The sequence below is a fragment of the Somniosus microcephalus genome, chromosome 22, assembly GCF_052327205.1.
Source record: "Somniosus microcephalus isolate GS21.2 chromosome 22, FLI_Smic_1.0, whole genome shotgun sequence".
NCBI classification, from domain to species: domain Eukaryota; kingdom Metazoa; phylum Chordata; class Chondrichthyes; order Squaliformes; family Somniosidae; genus Somniosus; species Somniosus microcephalus.
In genome coordinates, this window is record NC_141008.1 from 65,358,739 (window position 1) to 65,379,862 (window position 21,124).

At 46.7% G+C, this 21,124-nt stretch overlaps 1 protein-coding gene across 2 annotated transcripts in view; it reads left to right on the top strand.

Moving 5' to 3' along the window:
• ankrd13b (ankyrin repeat domain 13B) overlaps positions 1-21,124 on the top strand; it is a 459,259-nt gene that overhangs the window by 374,867 nt on the left and 63,268 nt on the right. The window contains exons 6-9 of one of the 2 annotated variants that reach the window (XM_085964969.1): positions 10,956-11,145; positions 15,071-15,137; positions 17,129-17,210; positions 18,791-18,877. In XM_085964969.1, coding sequence (XP_085821095.1) covers positions 10,956-11,145; positions 15,071-15,137; positions 17,129-17,210; positions 18,791-18,877 — 426 coding nt within the window. The remainder of the gene's footprint in view (positions 1-10,955; positions 11,146-15,070; positions 15,138-17,128; positions 17,211-18,790; positions 18,878-21,124) is intronic. The other variant, XM_085964970.1, reaches the window with a different exon arrangement.

The window sequence follows — 21,124 nt, forward strand, 5'->3', positions numbered from 1 at the left end:
GCAAGGGATCTATCTTCAGTTACACGTTGGTTACAGTTCAGGATATCTCCCAGCACTTCTGTCTTGAGCTTGTAGCAAGAATGCAGTTTCCACGAGCAGACTGACCCTCCTGTGAACGGAAACCTGCACCTTTACATATGCAGTGAGTGAGATAGTGTCTCACGGGATTAACAGTTACCCCTTATCAAACACAGTGGGATTCTCCTGCCTGAAATTGGGCGGGATCGTGGAGGCGAGAAAGAGGGAAAATTCGGGTGCTGAAGCCTACCACTACATCAATGGCCCGGCCAGGATTTTGGCAAGACGGATAGGGTTGGGACCTGAGAACTTCTATCTCAAGTACCTCCCCACTAAACCCCAATCTCTGGCGAACCAGACTACAGAACACTAGCCAGGGAAAGGGGATTCGTGCTTTAGGCTTGAGTACAGTTAGCCACACCAATAATAGATTAGTTAAAGTAATTAATTGTTTATTTAGCATCAGATTTCTCCACATACTTAAATCTCACAGAACAGTTTATGTACGCAACAGCAATATAGCCAAAACATATATAAATTCACCAACAATCAATCTGGCGTCTGCCAAGCAGACAGCTACATATCAGCCTGTATATTCTGGTGCCTACGGGTGTGTGCGGGCTGTGTACGCACCCGTAGGGACATCGGAAATGCCGGTTTCAGGTATGCCAAGCGTATGCGCTGAAAACTGGCATTTCCAGTCTGTCAAGACAGATCGGACGCCTGCCCTGGAGATGGGCCTCTGCGGGCGGAGAGTTCCACTTTCTGGAGCACCACCGCCCACAGAAAACCCTTAGAAATCTTACGCCTGGTAAAAAAACTTCAATTATTTTTTTCAAAAAATTAAATTTTTGTTTAAAATATTTAATTTATTGTAATTTCAACTAATTTTAAAAATGTGGTTTTAAAAAAATGTATTTAATGTTTTACTGTGTTTTTGGGGTGGTCTCCATTCATATATTTGACAGGTCTATCTGTCAAGTGTATGAAGGGAGATTCCCTTCTTCGATTGGCTCCCCATGGCCCACATGATCCCAGGGACGCTTGCGAACCGCATGAGCCTCTGTGATTCCTGGGTCCTGCGCATTTCGAGTTTGGAGAGGCCCAGGAGCGGAAGTGTACGCACCTCGGGAGCCCTCAGGTAAGTCCGTAGATTTTTTCCAGATCGGAGGCCTCCGCACGCGGGTAGCCTCCGACCGGAAAATACGGCCCATTGTTTCTAAAGGGGCCCCCTTCTTCTGCAACAGTGTTGCAACATTAGGGACAGTATTCTGGAAGATGTGCCCTGAAGTGCCTTCATCAAGATACAAACCTATCTTGTGACCTTGAGTGACATGTCCATGTTTACATACTTATACCTAGTGTAAGCAGCTAGTACCTACTGGTGGAAAAGTAAGCACCTATCGTGTGTTCGTCAGAATAGTTTGTAGAGCAAGCTAACCCCCTATTAAAATCGAGTGTCTAGTGAAGTAGAACCGTTCCACTCCCTGTTAGATTCTGGTTGTCAGCCCTTAAACTGACTGCTTAGAAGGACAGTCGACAAAAGGGCATTTGGAAAGAGGAAACTGGGACTGCATCCATCAGCAACAATTTCCCTCCGCTTGCCACTGCCGGGAGCACCAGTGTGCCCACACCCCCACTGCGGCAGAAGCTGGGGAGGTGGACACCTGAACGGACAACTGGAGGTTTTTTTCCCCCCCAATCTACTCTTCCTCCCACTATGGGTTGGTGACCACCACCCAATATGTTTTGAACTGTAGCCCGGCACGAGTTAGCACACTCAGGAGAGAAAATTGGAAAATATTTATTTTAATTCCGTTTTTGCAGTAGTGCAATTGCGCACTATCAATCTATTTAGTTCCCTGGTGATTTGTTGTCATCCTGTGTCAGGTGCAATAACAGGCGTGATACTGAGTGTATTCCACTGGTCATTACATTATGTGCTGTCAAGCAGGTCGTCAATCTAAAGGGGAAAGTGGACCAAACAGCTGATTGAACTCTAAGCTGGCACAAATCAAAAATGGCAGAAGCAGATAGATTATCCCTTCAATCTGCCCTCAAAATATGATTTTTCTTTTTGTTGTCATTTATATAAGAACATCAGAAAATAGGAGCAGGAATGGGCCTACCCCGCCATTCAGTAAGATGATGGCTGATCTTCTACCTCAACTCCACCTTCCCGCACTATCCCCATGGTCCTGAAAAAATTAGGATCTTAGTTTAAAAAAAATGTACGGACAATGAGAATTAATATTACTGGAGCTCATTATTACACCTATTATTACCATGGTCTGGTGAAGCACAAGCATGTTCAAGTGCAAAAAGTGTAGCAATAAACAGGCAGAAAGTGAAATGTACATACATACATAATTTCCCCTCTGTTCCCAAAAGTGCTAATTCATGCTGAGGGGTAGATCCAGGGGTGCCATGTCACCCCCACGTGACCAGTCTTCATATTTGAACCTTCTTCTTCTTCGGCAGTCCCTCGGAACCGAGGATGACTTGCTTCCACATTAAAAATGAGTTCTCAGGTGACTGATGAGTCCAATGTGGGACCTACAGTCTCTGTCACAGGTGGGGTAGACGGTGGTTGAAGGGGCGGGTGGGTGGAGTGCTCGAGTTGATGTGCGCTCCTTGCGCTTGGCTTCCGCTTGCTCCCGGCGAAGAGGCTCAAGGTGTTCGCCACCTTCTCTGTTTTGTGCGGTCTTGGGCCAGGGATTCCCAGGTGTCGGTGGGGATGTTGCCCTTTTCAAGGAGGCTTTGAGGGTGTCCTTGAACCTAGACTGCGAGTGTCAGCAGGCTTTTTAAACCATTACGAGACTCAGGGGAGAGACTCCACAGCCAAGCCCATAGCTTACCTCACCCATTGTCCATACACATGGACTTTGAGCAGCTATCACTGTATAATGATTAGAATAGGAAGCCTTGCTAATTGTTTCTCTTCTTCCCTAGCCTGTGGACTCCAAGGCCAGTTATAGTGCCCTCCATGCTTCCCTGGCTAAGATCAGTTAAATCCACGCAGACCACAGATCAAAGCTGGGACCTTCCTGTCTGCACCTGCATTAGGGGAGCACCATTTGTTAACTGGTACAAGCACCTCTAACACTCACCATGGTACCATTTTAATTGAAAGCACTGTTGAGATACCGTGGCAAACGTGGGAGTCGAGACCAGAGTTAGTGAAACACAACTGCTTTAATCAACCTCATGGCAAAGAGGAACTGGAAAAGCCCGCGCAACCACTTAAATACTCCCCAGACAGGAAGTGCTCCCGGCAGCCTGTCCCTGCGGGAAACAAGTTGCTGGAGGAGAGGGCCCCTGGCTGGGGGCGTCTGCTTAAACTGTCCGTGCCGCCGTGAGCGGATTATGTCCAGTGGTGGCGTGTCGCCACAGAGCTCCCCCCAGAATCCGCTTAGGAGGAGTGGACGAGTCGTGACGGTGGTCTAATGGTTCTGCCGGAGCGGCTCTGAGTGGTCGCCGGTCTAGTTGGTGGGGCCGGGCGGTTCGCCGCCGGCTGTGCTGGCTTGCTGGCGGGACGGCCTCTAGTTGGAGGTCGGGCCACGGGGACCTGTTCCCCTGGTTCTGTGTGTGCTGGTTTGAGCCGGTCAATGGAGACTGTGTCGACCCTGTCGCCGAGTCGCAGCTTAAAGACCTTCTCCCCGGTTTGTAGTACCTCGTACGGTCTGTCGTACGGGGGTCGCAGGGGTCCGTGGTGCGCGTCGTGTCGCACGAAGATGAAGCGTGCCTGCTGTAAGTTTGGCGGGACGTGAGGTGCAAGTTCGCCGTGTTGGTTGACCGGAAGTGGGGCGAACTGTTGAGCGGAAGAGAAAGAGTTGAGCCGCTGCTGTTCGGCCGACCAAGGCGTGGTAGCCTCCAGAAGGAATTTGCCTGGGACGCGCAGCGGTTGTCCGTAGACTAACTCCGCTGCCGAGGACTGGAGGTCTTCCTTGACCGCGGTGCGTAGGCCTAGTAGCACCCACGGTAGGCGGTCAGTCCAGGTACTGTCCTGCAGGCCGGCGCAGAATGAGGCCTTGAGTGACCTGTGGAAGCGTTCACACAGCCCATTGGCCTGCGGGTGGTACGCCGTGGTTCGGTGGAGCGTCACCCCGAGGTTGCGTGCTGTGGCCGTCCAGAGTTCGGAGGTGAACTGGGCGCCTCTGTCGGAGGTTATGTCGGCTGGTACGCCGAACCTTGCGACCCAGGTGTTAACGAACGCCCTGGCGATGTCGGCTGTGGTGGTGGAGGGCAGCGGCACTGCCTCAGGCCAGCGTGTGTAGCGGTCGACCATCGTGAGGAGATAAGTTTGGCCTTGCGATGGCGGCAGAGGACCGACGATGTCGACGTGTACGTGGTCGAAGCGGCAGCTGGGTACCTCGAAGTCTCCCAGGGGTGCTTTTGTGTGTAGCTGTACCTTAGCCCGTTGGCAGGAGGTGGCCCAAGTCCGAACATCTTTGCTGAGGCTGCGCCAGACGAAACGCTGGGAGAGGAGTTTGACGGATGCGCGGGCACCCGGATGGGAGAGTGCGTGTAGCGCGTCGAAGATGCGGTGGCGCCAGGTTGCAGGGACAACCGGCCTGGGTTGGCCGAGTGAGACGTCGCAAGTGACTGCCGTGGCTTCGGGCCCGTGCGCGACCTTGGCTAGGCGTAGCCCTGGCAGGCTGGTAGCCGCCGAGAGGAGGTCTGGGTCCGTGAGCTGGGCCGCTGCTAGTTGCGCGTAGTCGACCGCGAGGCGATTCGCGCAGATGGCGGGACGGGAAAGGCAGTCGGCGACAACGTTGTCTCTACCGGAGACGTGCTGGATGTCCGTAGTAAACTCGGACACGGCCGCGAGCTGGCGTTGCGGCCTAGCGGACCAGGGTTCGGTGTGCTTGGCCATCGCGTATGTGAGCGGCTTGTGGTCCACGTACGCGGTGAAGGGGCGGCCCTCCGGGAGGAACCTGAAATGGCGGACCGACAGGTGGAGCGCGAGAAGCTCGCGGTCGAAAGTAGAGTATTTGACCTCCGGGGGGCGCAGTTGGCGGCTGTAGAAGGCAAGTGGCTGCCACGCGCCATTGACCCACTGCTCGAACACGGCTCCGACCGCATGGTCGGAGGCATCGGTGGTGAGCGCGACCCGGGCATCGGCCCTCGGGTGCGCGAGCAGGGTGGCGTTGGCGAGCGCGTTTTTGGTGGCGTCGAAGGCGGCTGACATGTCAGTGGTCCAGGCTACGGCCATCTTGCCGGATTTACCTCGGAGGGAGTCGTATAGGGGCTTCATGAGGGCTGCAGCGCTGGGGATGAACCTGTTGTAGAAGTTCACCATCCCGAGGAACTCCTGGAGGTCCTTGATGGTTTTGGGGTGGGGGAATTGCTGGACGGCCTGCACCTTGTTGGGCAGGGGGACGGCCCCAGCAGGGGTGATGTGGTGACCGAGAAAATCGATCTCGGTTAGACCGAATTGGCACTTCGCCGGGCTGAGGATGAGCCCGCGTTGGGCTAGGCGCCCGAACAGGATGCGAATGTGTTCGAGGTATTCCTGTTGGGAGGAGCTGGCCACGAGAATGTCGTCCAGATAGACGAATAGGAAGTTCAGGTCCCGGAGGACTGAGTCCATAAGGCGCTGGAAAGCCTGGGCTGCATTCTTGAGGCCGAAGGGCATCCTCAGGAACTCGAACAGGCCGAATGGGGTGATGACGGCCGTTTTGGGGATGTCCCCGGGGTGTACGGGGACTTGGTGGTAACCGCGCACCAGGTCGACCTTGGAAAAGACGGTTCGTCCGGCCAGTCGGGCCGAGAAGTCCTGGATGTGCGGCACCGGGTATCGGTCGGGGGTGGTGGCGTCGTTGAGGCGGCGGTAGTCCCCGCAAGGGCGCCAGCCTCCGCTGGGCTTGGGGGCGATGTGGAGGGGTGAGGCCCAAGGGCTGCTGGAGCAGCGGATGATGCCGAGTTGTTCCATGGTGGTGAACTCGGCCCGCGCGATTTCCCGCTTGGCCGGGTTGAGTCTGCGGGCGTGGGCAGAAACCGGGGGGCCGGTGGTGGGGATATAGTGCTCCACACCGTGTTTGGCGGCTTTGGCCGAAAAGGTCGGGTTAGTGAGGGCGGGAAACTCGGCTAGAAGTGCCGAGTCTGTGGCTCTGGCGAGGCAGTAGGTCGTCAGGCCGGCCGAACGGGCCGGGGTAGATGCGCCAGGGATGGGGGCCATAGTGTTGATGTCGACGAGGCGGTGCCTCGGAATGTCGACAAGGAGGCCGTGGGCACGTAGGAAGTCGGCGCCGATGAGTGGGCAGAGGACCCTGGCTGTGAGGAACTCCCAGCGGTAGCGGCGGCCTGCGAGGTCGAGCGTGACCATGCGGGTGCCATATGTGCGGATGTCAGAGCCATTGGCTGCAGCCAGCGTGATACCCCGTGTGCCGCGTTGGATTTCGAGGGCGGAGGCGGGGGTGATGCTGTGCTGGGCCCCTGTGTCGCACAGAAATCGGCGGTTGGTGCTGTCGTCGGTGACGTACAGTAGAGGCCCCTTTTTCCCCGCGGCCATCGTGGGGGCCGGTGCGGGGGGGGGTTTGAAAGTGCACGGTGGCGTGCAGCGTTGGGCCCTAGTGCCAAAACGGGTGTGGTAGTAGCAGTGACCCGGAGTGGTAGGGCGGTCGGGCCTAGTGGGCCGGGAAGACCGCGTGGCCGTTGCCGTGAGGTCGGGCGCGACGTCGCGGGCGGACTGCGCAGAGAGCAGCCGGTCGGCCTTTTCGGCTATCTCATTCAGGTCCGTAGAGCCAGATTCCACAATGAGCGGGCGGATGCTGGCGGGGAGCTGCTGAATGAAAAGCGTGCGAAAGAGGGCGCCGGTGTTTTTGTCGTCCGAGAGGGACAGCATGTGGGAAAGCAGATCCGATGGTGAAGCGTCACCAAGGCCGGGGAGGTCGAGGAGTTGGCAGTTGCGCTGGTAAGAGGACGTTTAAAATTTTGTAAGGAGCGCAGCCTTCAGATGTTCGTACTTGCCTTCCGCTGGTGGCTCCTGCAGCGCTGCCCAAACCTTGGGGACTGTGGCGTAGGTGAGAGAGGTGACGAGGTAGTCGTACTTCGTGGCGTCGACTGTAATGTGTTTCAGCCGGAATCTGGACTCGGCTTGAACAAACCAGGCTTCGGCCAGGTTCTCCCAAAAGTCCGGTAGTTTAACCGTGACTGCGTTTGTATCCGCCATGCTAGCTTAGGATTCGTCCTGAGCGTCGGGGTCACCAGTGTTGAGCTATCGCGGCAAACGTGGGAGTCGAGACCAGAGTTAGTGAAACACAACTGCTTTAATCAACCTCATGGCAAAGAGGAACTGGAAAAGCCCACACAACCACTTAAATACTCCCCAGACAGGAAGTGCTCCCGGCAGCCTGTCCCTGCGGGAAACAAGTTGCTGGAGGAGAGGGCCCCCGGCTGGGGGCGTCTGCTTAAACTGTCCGTGCCGCCGTGAGCGGATTATGTCCAGTGGTGGCGTGTCACCACAGCACCAATAATAAGCAGATTATAGGCACTGCCTCAAGACCTGGGTTTGAGAATAGAGCAGAACATCAGATGGAATCCCAGTGAATGACAATATACCACTCCCTCTACAATGGACAGGACATCCCATCTCTTTGGCCATAATTCGTATCAACCCCATAGCCAAAAAGTAGCCCATGTTTATATTGAGTTTTTAAAAATAGCAAAGGCAGGAATTTCAGTCCAATGACCTTTTGTGTCTGTTAATGTATTAAGTGTTGCGAGGATACACCTCATCATGCTGAATCTTCAGCCCTACATTTGAGCTGCCAAATAGCCTGTACTCAGCAGAGTTCAATGAACACAACGAAACCACTTGGTGATTAGCCAGCGCAGCTTGCTAGAGGGGGCTGCAGTTTCCAGGTTCTAAACGTGGGCAAATCAATTTGTCTACTTATTTTATTACTGGAGTCACTGATTATCCAAGTAACTGATTAAATGGACAGAGCAATGAAAGAATGATCCTTCAGTAAAGCAGAATGCTATTAACATTTTGTCATTTTAATTGAAATGTAGCCTCATCAGTAATTGAATTTACACACCCGTGCTGTAATATGCTTTGTTTATTGGATTTTTGAGGACATGTTATGTGTGTATTGAAGGGATGGGATTTGTTTGGTTGATAAAGAGCTGACATTATTAGTAATCCAGGTCGTTAAGGTCTTGGCAGGGCAAAATTTCAGGTCTGCAAGAAACTTGAAGATAAGCCCATACCACCACTACATCAGCAGGAATTGGACATTTAAGTCACCCTTCCTTACTTGCACAGCTTTGTGTTTTTTGCTCATTTTGACCTGATTTTTTTTTTTGTCTGATTAAAAGGCCTCATTTTCTCTTTGTGCCCTGTAAATAATTCTGTCTTCTGAAGTGCAGGCACTTTGCCTAGCTTGCATCATCTTCTGATAACAATGGGGAAAAAACTGAAGACGAAGAATGAGAGGGGTTCTCATTGAAACTTATAAAATTCTAACAGGACTAGACAGACTAGATGCAGGAAGGATGTTCCCGATGGTGGTGGGGGGGGTCACAGTCTAAGGATAAGGGGTAGGCCATTTAGGACTGAGATGAGGAGGAATTTCTTCACCCAGAGAGTGGTGAACCTGTGGAATTCTCTACCACAGAAGACAGTTGAGGCCAATTCATTAAATATATTCAAGAAGGAGTTAGATATATTTCTTAAGGCTAAAGGGATCAAGGGATATGGGGAGAAAGCAGGGACAGGGTACTGAATTTGGATGATCAGCCATGATCGCATTGAATGGCGGAGCAGGCTTGAGGGGCCGAATGGCCTACTCCTGCTCCTATCTTCTATGTTTCTATGATAGCACACTAGTTACAAAAGAAACCAAAAGAATTTCAACAGTGAAAAATAATGAAGGCGAAGGAGAGGGAAGGTATTTAAAAGCAAATTTTGTTTAGTCGAAGTTGACCACAGAGTGGACCGAACAGTAGAACATCTCACCAGCAAGCAACGTGTTAAACTGCAGGCCGAGGCTTAAGCTCAGAACAGAGTATCGCAGCAGGCAGAGAGAAGTTAGGACGCGGCTATCATAAATTAGCTTGTTTATGCACTGGGCTTGCAGGACAACCTTTGGTATCTAGCTGGAAGGCCCATTGGCAACTTCATACAAAAATATTGACCTCTTCTAAACAATGTAACCTGCAGGCACCTGTCTGAAATGGATGCAAAGATACAGGAACGCACTGAAGGCAGCGTCATGTCAGGAACAGTATGTAGAGCAAACCCGAAGTAAAATAAAAGAAAATACTAATACAGTGAGCTTTGAACTACGGGGCCAGAGCTACACAACAGTGTCATACAACAGAGGCACCTTCCAGTGGTTTATAGGAGAGCTGCCAGGGAAACCAATTGGTTGCACACAGACCAGAAGGAAACGTGGATGCATCTCTCGCCAACCAGTCAACCATTAAATGTCTTTTTCCGCAACTGACTGCCGGGCGCTGACACATGTACATGTCCCTCATCAGATGTACAGCCTGCCACTATACTGGCAAGGATCAGATGTATACTGTGAACCGGCCGGTCAGGATCAGGTGCCCTAATCAAACTGCTAGGTATGAAACATATAGGCACTGATGTTGCGCCCATTTCCCAGGTGCTGCGAAGAGGAAATGAAAAACTTGCATTTATATAGCGCCTTTCACGACCTCAGGAAGTCCAAGGTGCTTTACAGCCAATGAAGTACTTTTGAAGTGTAGTCAATGTTGTAATGTAGGAAACGCAGCAGTCAATTTGCGCACAGCAAGGTCTCACAAACAGTAATCTGATAATGACCAGATAATCTGTTTTAGGTGTTGGCTGAGGGATCACTTTTGGCTACGACACTGGGAACTCCCTACTCTTCTTTAATAGTGCCATGGAATCTTTTACCTTCAGCTAAGAGGGCAGACAGGGCCTTGGTTTAATGTCTCATCCCAAACATGGCACCTCTGACAATGCAGCACTCCCACAGTGCAGAGTGTCAGCCTAGACTTTGTTCTCAAGTCCCTGGAGTGGGATTTGAACACATAACCCTCTGACCCAGAGGTATGAGTGCTACCCACTGAGCCACAGCTAACACTTTAGAAGAACCAGTGACTATCTTTGAGAGCCATACATCAACTGTGTAATAACCGAATGGGTCCTTTGTTATATCGTTTTTTTAAATTATAAGCAGTGCATATATTATACTGAAGTCTGTGGTATATCGAGAGGGTTATGATGAGGTAATACTGAACACCATTCCCAAAAGGATCTTCTTGGAGATTCCATGTTTATTTTTTCTTAACTGAAAAGTTTTTCCATGTGCACTAGGGGTAGCAAATTCATAAACCAATGCTTTACATAGAAACATAAAAGATAGGAGCAGGAGTAGGCCATTCGGCCCTTCGAGCCTGCTCCGCCATTTAATGAGATCATGGCTGATCATCCAAATTCAGTACCCTGTCCCTGCTTTCTCCCCATATCCCTTGATCCCTTTAGCCTTAAGAAATATATCTAACTCCTTCTTGAATATATTTAATGAATTGGCCTCAACTGCCTTCTATGGTAGAGAATTCCACAGGTTCACCACTCTCTGGGTGAAGAAATTCCTCCTCATCTCTGTCCTAAATGGCTTACCCCTTATCTTTAGACTGTGACCCCCCTGGTTCTGGACTCCCCCGCCATCAGAAACATCCTTCCTGCATCTAGTCTGTCTAGTCCTGTTAGAATTTTATAAGTTTCAATGAGATCCCCTCTCATTCTTCTAAACTCCAGCGAGTGTAAGCCCAATCGACCCAATCTCTCCTCATACGTCATTCCTGCCATCCCAGGTATCAGTTCAATGAGTTTATGATTTTGCCACACCTTGTCCAGAGGAAATTTTCTCACACACGTCATTTAAATGAAGGAGATGGTATTATTAATGTTCTGTTACTTTTGTTCCCTCTAGACAACTGCGCAGTTGTAATGGAGATTGACCACGATCGACAAATAGTATACTCAGAAACTCTGTCACTGGCTAACTATGACCGCGACATGCTGTTGGCTGCCGTGCAGCCCTCAGAAGAGCAGGTGGCAAGCCGTCTCACCACCCCCATCGTTACCACCCAACTAGATACCAAGAACATCTCATTCGAAAGGTAACAGTTGCTGCCTAACATCAGCACAACGACTTGCATTTATATAGCGCCTTTACCGTGGTAAAAACGTTCCAAGGCACTTCACAGGAGCGATTATCAAAAACAGAATTTGACGCCGAGCCACATGAAGAGATATTAGGAAAGGTGGCCACTTGGTCAAAGAGGTAGGCTTTATGGAGCGACAAAAGATCCCAGTAGGATCATTTGTGCTTCCCAGGACTAAGCTTCAGAACTTTGGATTTGAATTCAAAATGGTTGAAGTAGGAATCCTTCAGAATTTTTTTTCTGATCTGAGACTTAGATTTAGAAATCCAAGTAAAACAAAAAAAAATGAAGTTTGGATCAAATTCTGGAGTCAGGCCATTCACAGTGGTCTAAGATCTGAATCCAAACCCCAACTGGGGACTTACTGTTTCGACAAGTTTTGACTGTTTTTGAAATCTTTGGTTACATTCAACAATCTTACCATTTTAATTAAAAGTGATTTTCCCAGCATCGTGAGCTTAAAAAAAAAAGGAAAAATGAAAACCATGAAAACTCTTCCTTTACATATCCACGAAGAGGTAAATAAATTATAGTAGCCAACCTCATGGATACATCTAAAGCAATTTATTTTTATTAAGGTTTGAGCAGAACAAAAACAGTAGCTGCACCAATATTACTGTTGTAATTGTGAGCTTTGTCCACTAGTCTCTCATCTCCTCCCAGTGCTGATGCTTTAAAACACACATTACTCATCCTGACTCTTATGCGAGGAATTTCCTCGGGGGTTCTCCTGATTGGCCGTGGTAACTTTGTCAGAATATTGGTACGTGCGTAAACAGGGTTTCCTCAATCTTCCACCAATTACGTCGACTGAGCGCGAGAACCCCTGAGGAAATTCACCCTAACTCTTTATTTTCCAGACACTCCTGATTTCTCTTAAGGTTTTCTGTACTATTCTTGTTATCTCCTAACTGAAGATCTTTTTTCCCGGTTTTGCATTAACGATCTCATTCACAACATCGCTTAATCTTATTTCCCCTTTGCTCACTCTTTTTTGACTTTCTACTTTTGTTTCTGTCCCTCCCTGTATCTTGGCACCATCTGTCTCGGTCTTGTGCCTCTTTCATTTTCCTCTCTCGCGCTCTACCTCTCTTGCTGTTGCTTCTTTCTTTCTCTCCTCAGAGTTCTCAGGCGCACAAATGCAAACTCCATTTCCAGATACACAGCCTCTTTCCTTCCCTCCCTGTTGATTCTTCTTCCCTATTTGGACCCATCTCCAAGTTACGAACACCACAACAGGCTAAATGGAACCTAGGCTTGACCTCACGAGCATTGTTCTTTGGGCATGTCACCTGGTCTGTTGATGATTCTGCCATTCCCATTCACACCTCTTCCAGACCCATCTTTTGATTCCTTACTTGTCCCATTACCATCTCCTTTTGCTTTGTACTATCATCCCTTTTGTCATTTAATCACTCCTGCCTTCCACCCTATCACTGACCTCCCCTTTTTGTTCTTTCCTCCCCTTTCCCTGCCCCTGCCACCTGCTTATAACCTGTTACATCTCTAACTTTTTCCAGTTCTGACGAAGGGTCATCGACCTGAAAAGTTAACTCAGTTTCTCTCTCCACAGATGCTGCCTGATCAGCATTTTCTGTTTTTATTTCACCTGATCTTAGGCCTGTGTCATGCACCTTTCTATTGCTATGTTGCCAACAATTCAGCAAAGGTTCATTAAATTTAACTGATAGACATTTATGTAGCACAAAATGACTGCTAGGATTTACGGAGTAGTGCATTATGTGAGTCCTGTGACCCAGTCACTCTGTAATTCATTTCTCAGTAAATGACCATGCCTCATCGTACAGCCTCTATTTAAAATGTGTTAGGTGCTTAGTTTCCAAAATATCTCTTCCAAATCAGACATTTCTTCCATCTATTTCTTGTACAAATCAAGCCTCTTTATTTGCTGCCTCTTCCAATTCTGTAGAATACAATAATCTAACTAGCTGGTTTATAGTGGATATATTTCTGTACAATTTGCTATTGGCATTCCTATAGTACTGTATATGGTAACTTAATCAATGATCTAATTCAATCGCACGTCAGGATGTTAAATTACATTTTTGACAGAATATAAATGTTTCAACACCTGCTTTATTTATATTTCCCCAAAACTCATTTAGCTTGAACATATTTGACAATACATTCCAACAGTTGTCAGATATTTACACACTTCTGGTTGGAGATAGTAGCAGGCAAATTTTTCAGGTCCCTATGGAACAAAGCTAACAGTTGCATTTAATGACATAGGTAGCACTGTGTACACTGGATTACTCCGTGGTGTTTGACCTGCAGTTAATCAGTCAGCTATGGTATGGATGGTGAAGCAACTTATATGATGCTTTTTCATGTACACCATTTTTGAAAATTAAATAAATATACTAAGGAACACAGGTTTCTTGCTAAAATGCAAAAGTGTATTTTAGTGATGAAAGTGCTAAATAAAGAATAAAGTGATTGCAATTCAAACGTCCAATTAGAGGAAGAGGTTCAGATGACTTCTTAAACTGAAACAATTAAACTCACACCATTTATTACAGCCCTAATATTGTTTCTTGGAGCTCTCTGAGACTAAAGGGATAAATGTACTGAGCCATAATGACTAGGAAGATCCCAGGTTCTAGCTCTAGTCTGTGCTGACCTAACTGATCTCAACCACGTAGGGGCACTACAGTTGTCCACCAGACATGCACAATTCCATTTTGACAGAGTCGACTGAACTCAGGCAAGCTGTCTGCAGCCTACAACTATCCTATATTACACCATCACATGCATATTTATTAATAAATTCCTTAAACACTATGATGGTGATGAAGGTTAATTATTAGGCCCAGTTCATGACATTCCTTGGCAGTTGAGCTAATGCAAATTAAATACAAAATGGTTTGTGTATATCAGACTCCAAAGAACCATGAAGAAACCACTGAAAGCCCAGAAACAAAGTGTGGGAGGTCTGAATTTGGATCTAGATTCACCATTTGAGCATTTGACATAAAGGTGAAGAATAGTACTGCTTGAGAATGGAAACTTTTAGCCCAATATTAGCACTAATATTTAATGTAGACTACAGCTCTTTCTATTCAGATCAACCACAACAGTATGCCTCAATCTTGCCTGGGAGAAACAACCAACAACAACAACAACTTGTATTTATACAGCGCCTTTAACATAGTAAAATGTCCCAAGGTGCCGCACAGGAGTATTTTAAGACAAAAAATTTGACACTACTGTATCATTATGATTTTTTCCATTTCCCACACCAGCCATCCTTATGGTCTTTCTGGGTAAGATGGCCAATTTATGCTAAATTTTGCACAGTCACTAGGAACAGAGTTCAAGTTGCCCAAATAGAATTCTTACCTCCAGCCAAGAGGGGAGACATTCATCCTATCATTCCAGGCTGGATTCAAGTCCAAGTCTAAGAGGCCCCATTGTCCTTTCCAGCCCCCTACAAGGGGGGCCTTACAGCCTTTCCAGTTTTGATTGGCCTACACATTGAGAATCCAATAACAGATCTTTAACAAGTGACATTTGTTTCCTCAATGAATGCACTCAGTGAATAACTGAAGTTGAACAAAATGTATGTGCCTTTACCATTTAGATAGGGTATAAAATAAACATTAAATTATAAGCTAAAATCAAAAAATGGTTAACAAACTACAATAAATATTGTTTTCTTCCCCAACCTTTGCTTGAAGTTACCTCAGTGTTTGTCTTTCACTCCAGTTTTCAATGCCAAACTGCCCCAGGTAACACCATTTGAACTGACTATTTGCACAATCATGAATAATGAATGTATCTGTTCTGAAAGCTTTCAGTAATTGCCGTGTGTTGAAGATGACTTCACCACTTTTTTTTTTCCATTTTCCTTTCTCAGAAATAAATCCGGAATCCTGGGCTGGAGGAGCGAGAAAACAGAGATAATAAACGGATACGAGTCCAAGGTAATGGAAAGTCCTGGCCATTCAAGGATGCCCTATAAAGTGCTACAGGCAATAGGAAGTAAGGCGTAACCTTTACGATTTAGCACTCCCGACACAGAGCTTTGTGTGACGGAAGCGCATATCAGGAATTTGGGCTCAGAGGTCAGTGCATTCGATTCGCAGCATAATTTAAATTGACGGAAACTGGTGCAGGCTGTAAATCATTGACCTATGCGTCCAAATTCCCAATATGTGCTCCCACCCTGTGAAGCTGTGTGCCAGGAGCTAACTAAATGTTAACACTTCCCCCTAAATAACTTGGTAGCCCAGTAATTGCAGCACTGGTTTCTGTAGATTTATACCCATAATTTCTTTGATCCCCAGCGGTCATTTGAATTTTCTGGGGTGCACTATATGAGCTAAGATGAAACAAGAACACAAAATAGCATGGGGCAAGAAAAGAGCTTTCAGCCCATCAAGCTTTCTGCCTCATTGACCATGTAAAACCTATCCTGTCATTCACCTATTTAATCTCCCGAGAAGATATCCTGTATAACCTCACAGGTCAATCAAGGAAAAATCTGGAACATTTATCTGTCCTCACTTCTCCACCTATCCTTCCTCCCCATCCCAAGTAGCACAGAAAATACTGTGCCAAGTATATTATTTGATTGTCACAGTCTACATTTGGCCCTATGGCCTCCTCTCCCACTCCCAACTTGATATTTATACAGTTACTTTGTGAAGGACTTAATCAACACAACAACATTAACTGCTCCTTCTGGGAGTTAACTCCACATATCTTAACAATTTAATTTCTGTCATTTTGTTTTTTTTCCCCCCCAAGTAATTTTGCTTAATTGGTAATATCATTAGTGGAATTCCTAACTTCCTGTACTTTTTATTTATTCGTTCCTGGGATGTGGGCGTCACCGGCAAGGCCAGCATTTATTGCCCATCCCTAATTGCCCTCGAGAAGGTGGTGGTGAGCCACCTTATACATCTGCGTGGCTCGCTAGGCCATTTCAGCGGGCAGTTAAGAGTCAGCCACATTTCTGTGGGTCGGGAGTCACACATAGGCCAGACCGGGTAAGGATGGTAGATTTCCATCCCTAAAAGGACACTAGTGAACCAGATGGGTTTTTACAACAATCTGGTAGTTTCATGGTCACCATTACTGATACAGGAAAGTTTCTGGTATCCGGCACAGACGGAACCGACGTGGTGCCGGTTCATCAACAATTCCGGATAACCGAACGCTATAGTAAAAGATACGGAGCTCAGAGCTCCATATAAAGCAACAAACCCTGTTGCTTACAGCTTCAAAACAATCGGCACAAGTTGCAAGTGTCTCTGTAGCTTAGCAACAGCTTCAGCTACACCCTTGCACAGCAACAAATGGAGTGAAAAAAAAAGTAATAAAAGTAAAAAAAGTTACCTGAACCAACTCCTGAATTTTGCCGGTGGATAGAGCGTTCCGGTTATTTAGGGGCCGGTTAATCGAAAGTTTCCTGTACTAGCTTTTTTTTAATTCCAGATTTATTTATTAACTAAATAAAATTTCCCAGCTTCCGTGGTGGGATTTGAACTCGTAGCTCTGGCTCATTAGTCCAAGCCTCTGGATTACTAGTCCAGTGACATAACCACTATGTTACCTTACCCAATATCAGATGTAGTGAGCTCAGGGATACTGTGATTAAATGTTTTAGCACTAACCTTCACATTTAAGGAGAATCTTTTTTTACCAAAAGTGTGGTAATAATGGGGAACGCACTACCACAAGGAGTAGTTGAGGCAAATAGGATAGATGCATTTAAAAGGAAGCTAGATAGACACATGAGGGAGAGAGGAATAGAAGGATATGCTGATAGGGTTAGATTAAGTAGGGCGAGAGGAGGCTCGGGTGGAGCATAAATGCTTACATAGACCAGTTGGGCTGAACGGCCTGTACACTGGATGTAACTCGATGATTTTCTTGAAAAATAAAAAGCCCTTCTCATGCGTCCTCCTAGGTTTATGGAGCTTCAAATGTGGAACTCGTCACTAGGACAAGAACAGAGCACCTGTCGGACCAGAACAAGAGTAAAAGCAAAGGTAGGTGAAGCTGTGCTTTACTGGGCAATGCGATGAGCATGTGAAAACAGGTAGAACAGTGACAGCTCATTAACACCAGCGCTGGGAAAAGGAGCAACAAAGAGAGGCTGAAGCATTCTGTTCAGTGCAGACAATAGTAACTGTAAAATACAGTCAGGAACAGGGGTAGTCTCTGAAGGCGAGTGATAGGAGGACGGTAAAGGTTTCTTTTGAAGAGGGCTAATAAACCATTAATATTAAATTGCCCAATATCTTCTGTCTATGGGACATTAGTTGGGGGAAGCATTAATCTTGCGAGGCTTCACCTACTCGAATTCTCTCCCCATAGTCACACCCTGCTCTTGAATACATGGTTCCCACTCCAGTGAAAATATAATCGACACAAGATGAATCCCATACCTGATCCAAGCTGAGAATTCCCGTGTACTGTATCACTGCCCATTTACTCTCAGTATACAGATTTCCTGTGGCAGACACAGCGTTAAATATATGATAATCAGGTGCTCAGCAGGGACTTACAAAGCCGTAATCCAATTGGATGGTTTTGATGAGATTAAAAACCACAAGATTGACGCTCAAGGTGTCGAGCAGGTATTATAGTGGCAACATTATATTACCATTGTTAAAACAAGAAAAAAATGAATAAGGCACACAACACTGAAGAGTGACAATGGGCAGACAGCTGTTGGAGATAGGTAGGGGGACAAGATGGCGAGCTCTCGTGGCATCGATGGCTAGCCTGGTTATGACGACTTTCTGCAGTGTGAAGGAGCCACATTGAGATAGTAGATGAATCATGAAACACATAGGAGGGGAATAAAGAAACTAGTGGCTTAGGAGCTCACATGACTGATCCAATAGTAATGCCAGTTGATTCTTCTCCTGAAAGAACACAGAAAATTATACTTTATATTACTGTATAATAATATTAAAGAGTAAAATAGTTACGTGTTCATTTTTGGGGATACTGAGTATTTTCAACCCAACACATGCCAATCATCTTCACCAGACTAAACATTTTGCTAAAGATTTAATTTAGATTCAATTTCTTCATCAGTGATTTAATTAACTGAGGTACAAATATTGCAAGTGAGTCTTTTTAAAAAATAAAAAATCTTATAAAGACTCTGATGTAAGCATGTGATTACTGAGCCAATTAGTCGTGGTATTTAATATGGAGTTGAAAAGAAATCGGACTATAAAGACAGGCTTCAGCTGATGATTGTAGATAAGGGCTGGCTAGCCTCTTATTACTGTGTTGTTTGGGCTCCCCATAGGTGGACCCAGGAGATGGGTGAAGCTAGATTCTGATTTTTTAATGAGGTAACAGAGGTCTAATGTCAGGGCAAAAAATGGTTTTCGACTCGGAATCAAATATTTGCAGTGGAAGAATTTTTGCCCAGTGCCACAATTGAGGCAGGCGTGCCAGCTCTGAGCTTCTTCAAAGTCAGCACCATGAGTGTTTTATATGCTGATGTTGGTAGGATTTGCTATCTGGGGGCAGAGAGCTGGTGCTACATCACCAATTTGCATTTCTCAACCCCAGATTGTGTTTTTTTTTAAATTGTTTCAACCTCTAGGGCACCGACGACACAAACCTGTTTCAACAGCGTCCACTCTGTTGGCCCACCAACGAGTCATGCCACCAAGCAGCCTGAAGATCAGAAGTAAAGTGTTTTTATATTTGTTTAAAATTTCACGTGTTCTTTTTAGTGACCTCTGAGTAAGCTTATTACAGTGGAACCTCCATTATCCATATTCCTATTAGCCTTTCATACCGATTTTCACAGGATAATGTGAGATGTCACCAGGTTGTCCGGCCCCTTTTCGTTACATGTTATTCAACTCCTTTTTGTTATCGAATCAAACTACATTTTATTGTTAATTGTATTGTGCTTGCCTTCATTCCTGTGCCTAGGGTATTGCTGTGCTGTTGTAAGATCAGATTTGGAGTCTCTCAATTATCCGCCAATTTCCATGATACACTCCATTTGGTGGATGATGGAGTTTCCACTGTACTTTCACACAGTTTTAGGATTTCGTTCAGCATTATGAAAAATTGACAACCCAGGGAACCTGGAATTCCCTGGAGCTGTTGGCAGTCTAAGAATTAAGTTTCAGTAAAGGGATAAAAGTCCAACTTTGAATGAAAACAGGAGGAAATAAATACGAAAGAAAGGAGAAGTGGGCTGAACGTAATTTCGCAATGTCCCTCAGCACAGACCACAAAATGACAACTGTGGTGTCTATACCGTATTACTGAGTGTCTTTCATTGGGAATGGTTCAGTTGCATGTGTTGATTCCTGTTGTGCTAAAATGTACCATTTATATTGCAAATGCCACTTCTATACTATAGTACGTGTACAAATCTGACGACTTTACCGGACTGACTCGGGCCTTCCCTGGTGATGCGGAGAGGTTCATATAATCCAGCAATGGCAAAAGTGCACTGTTGGCCTGCGGGGCTTTGGGTGGGTGCCAACATGGGGACCGAACGCTAAGTGCTGCATGAGCACACTGTTTACAATTTCTACTGTCGACAGTTTTCATCAAAGGCTGAAATCCCGTTCAAGGAGGGTTTCACTGCCTCTGACGACAAGGGTCATTTATATGGAGGGAGTGCAGCAAAGATTCACCAGACTGATACCTGGGATGGCAGGAATGACGTATGAGGAGAGATTGGGTCGATTGGGCTTACATTCGCTGGAGTTTAGAAGAATGAGAGGGGATCTCATTGAAACTTATAAAATTCTAACAGGACTAGACAGACTAGATGCAGGAAGGATGTTCCCGATGGCAGGGGAGTTCAGAACCAGGGGTCACAGTCTAAAGTTAAGGGGTACGCCATTTAGGACAGAGATGAGGAGGAATTTCTTCACCCAGAGAGTGGTGAACCTGTGGCATTCTCTACCACAGGAGGCAGTTGAGGCCAATTCATTAAATATATTCAAGAAGGAGTTAGATATATTTCTTAAGGCTAAAGGGATATGGGGAGAAAGCAGGGACAGGGTACTGAGTTTGGATGATCAGCCATGATCTCATTAAATGGCGGAGCAGGCTCGAGGGGCCGAATGGCTTACTCCTGCTCCTAGCTTCTATGTTTCTATGTTACTGCAGTGTACGCTGCAATGGTGCTGTTGATGTTGACGGCAACCCTGCAGCACCAAGAGCTCATAAGTATGTCTGAAATTGCATTTAAATGGAATTTAAGCAATCAGATTAGACCACTCTATAGTGCAGCAAGTGCACAAAACCAATTGGCATAATTTTGCCAGTACAAGTAAAATTGGAACACAACCTTAAGGGGAGAATTTCCCTGGGCTTCTTCTAATCTTCCGCCGTATTTTCGGCAGAAGATCGGCAAAAGTCTTGGAGAAACAATGCACGCAGGCGTAGGTCTTTATGCTGAAATTTGCCACATTCAGAGTTCCACTGGGGTGGAAAGATTGCCATATCACGTATACAAAAGCAAAATACTGTGGATGCCGGAAATCTGAAATTAAAAACAGAAAATGCTGGAAATACTCAGCAGGTCAGGCAGCATCTGTGGAGAGAGAAACAGAGTTAACGTTTCAGGTTGCTGACCTTTCATCAGAATCAGCATTCTAGCAGGTAGAACTGTGCCATAAAGACTAGGACGATCTGAGGTTCAATTCCTGGTCTGTGCTATGCTGTGAGCTCAGACACGGTGGTAGTAGGGTAGAGTAATAATTGGCTTCAACTAGTGAGAGGAACTATCAGCCAGGATTCCTGCATCAGTGATACCTGCTAGAATGTGCATGCATGTGTGCGCATGCACGCGTGAGTGAGTATGTGTGTGTGTATATAGAGGATTAGGCTCAACTGGACTGCTCCCCATAGTCAAGGCTTATTCATGAAGAATGACTGCTTCAGGAGTTACCAGAGCGAGCTG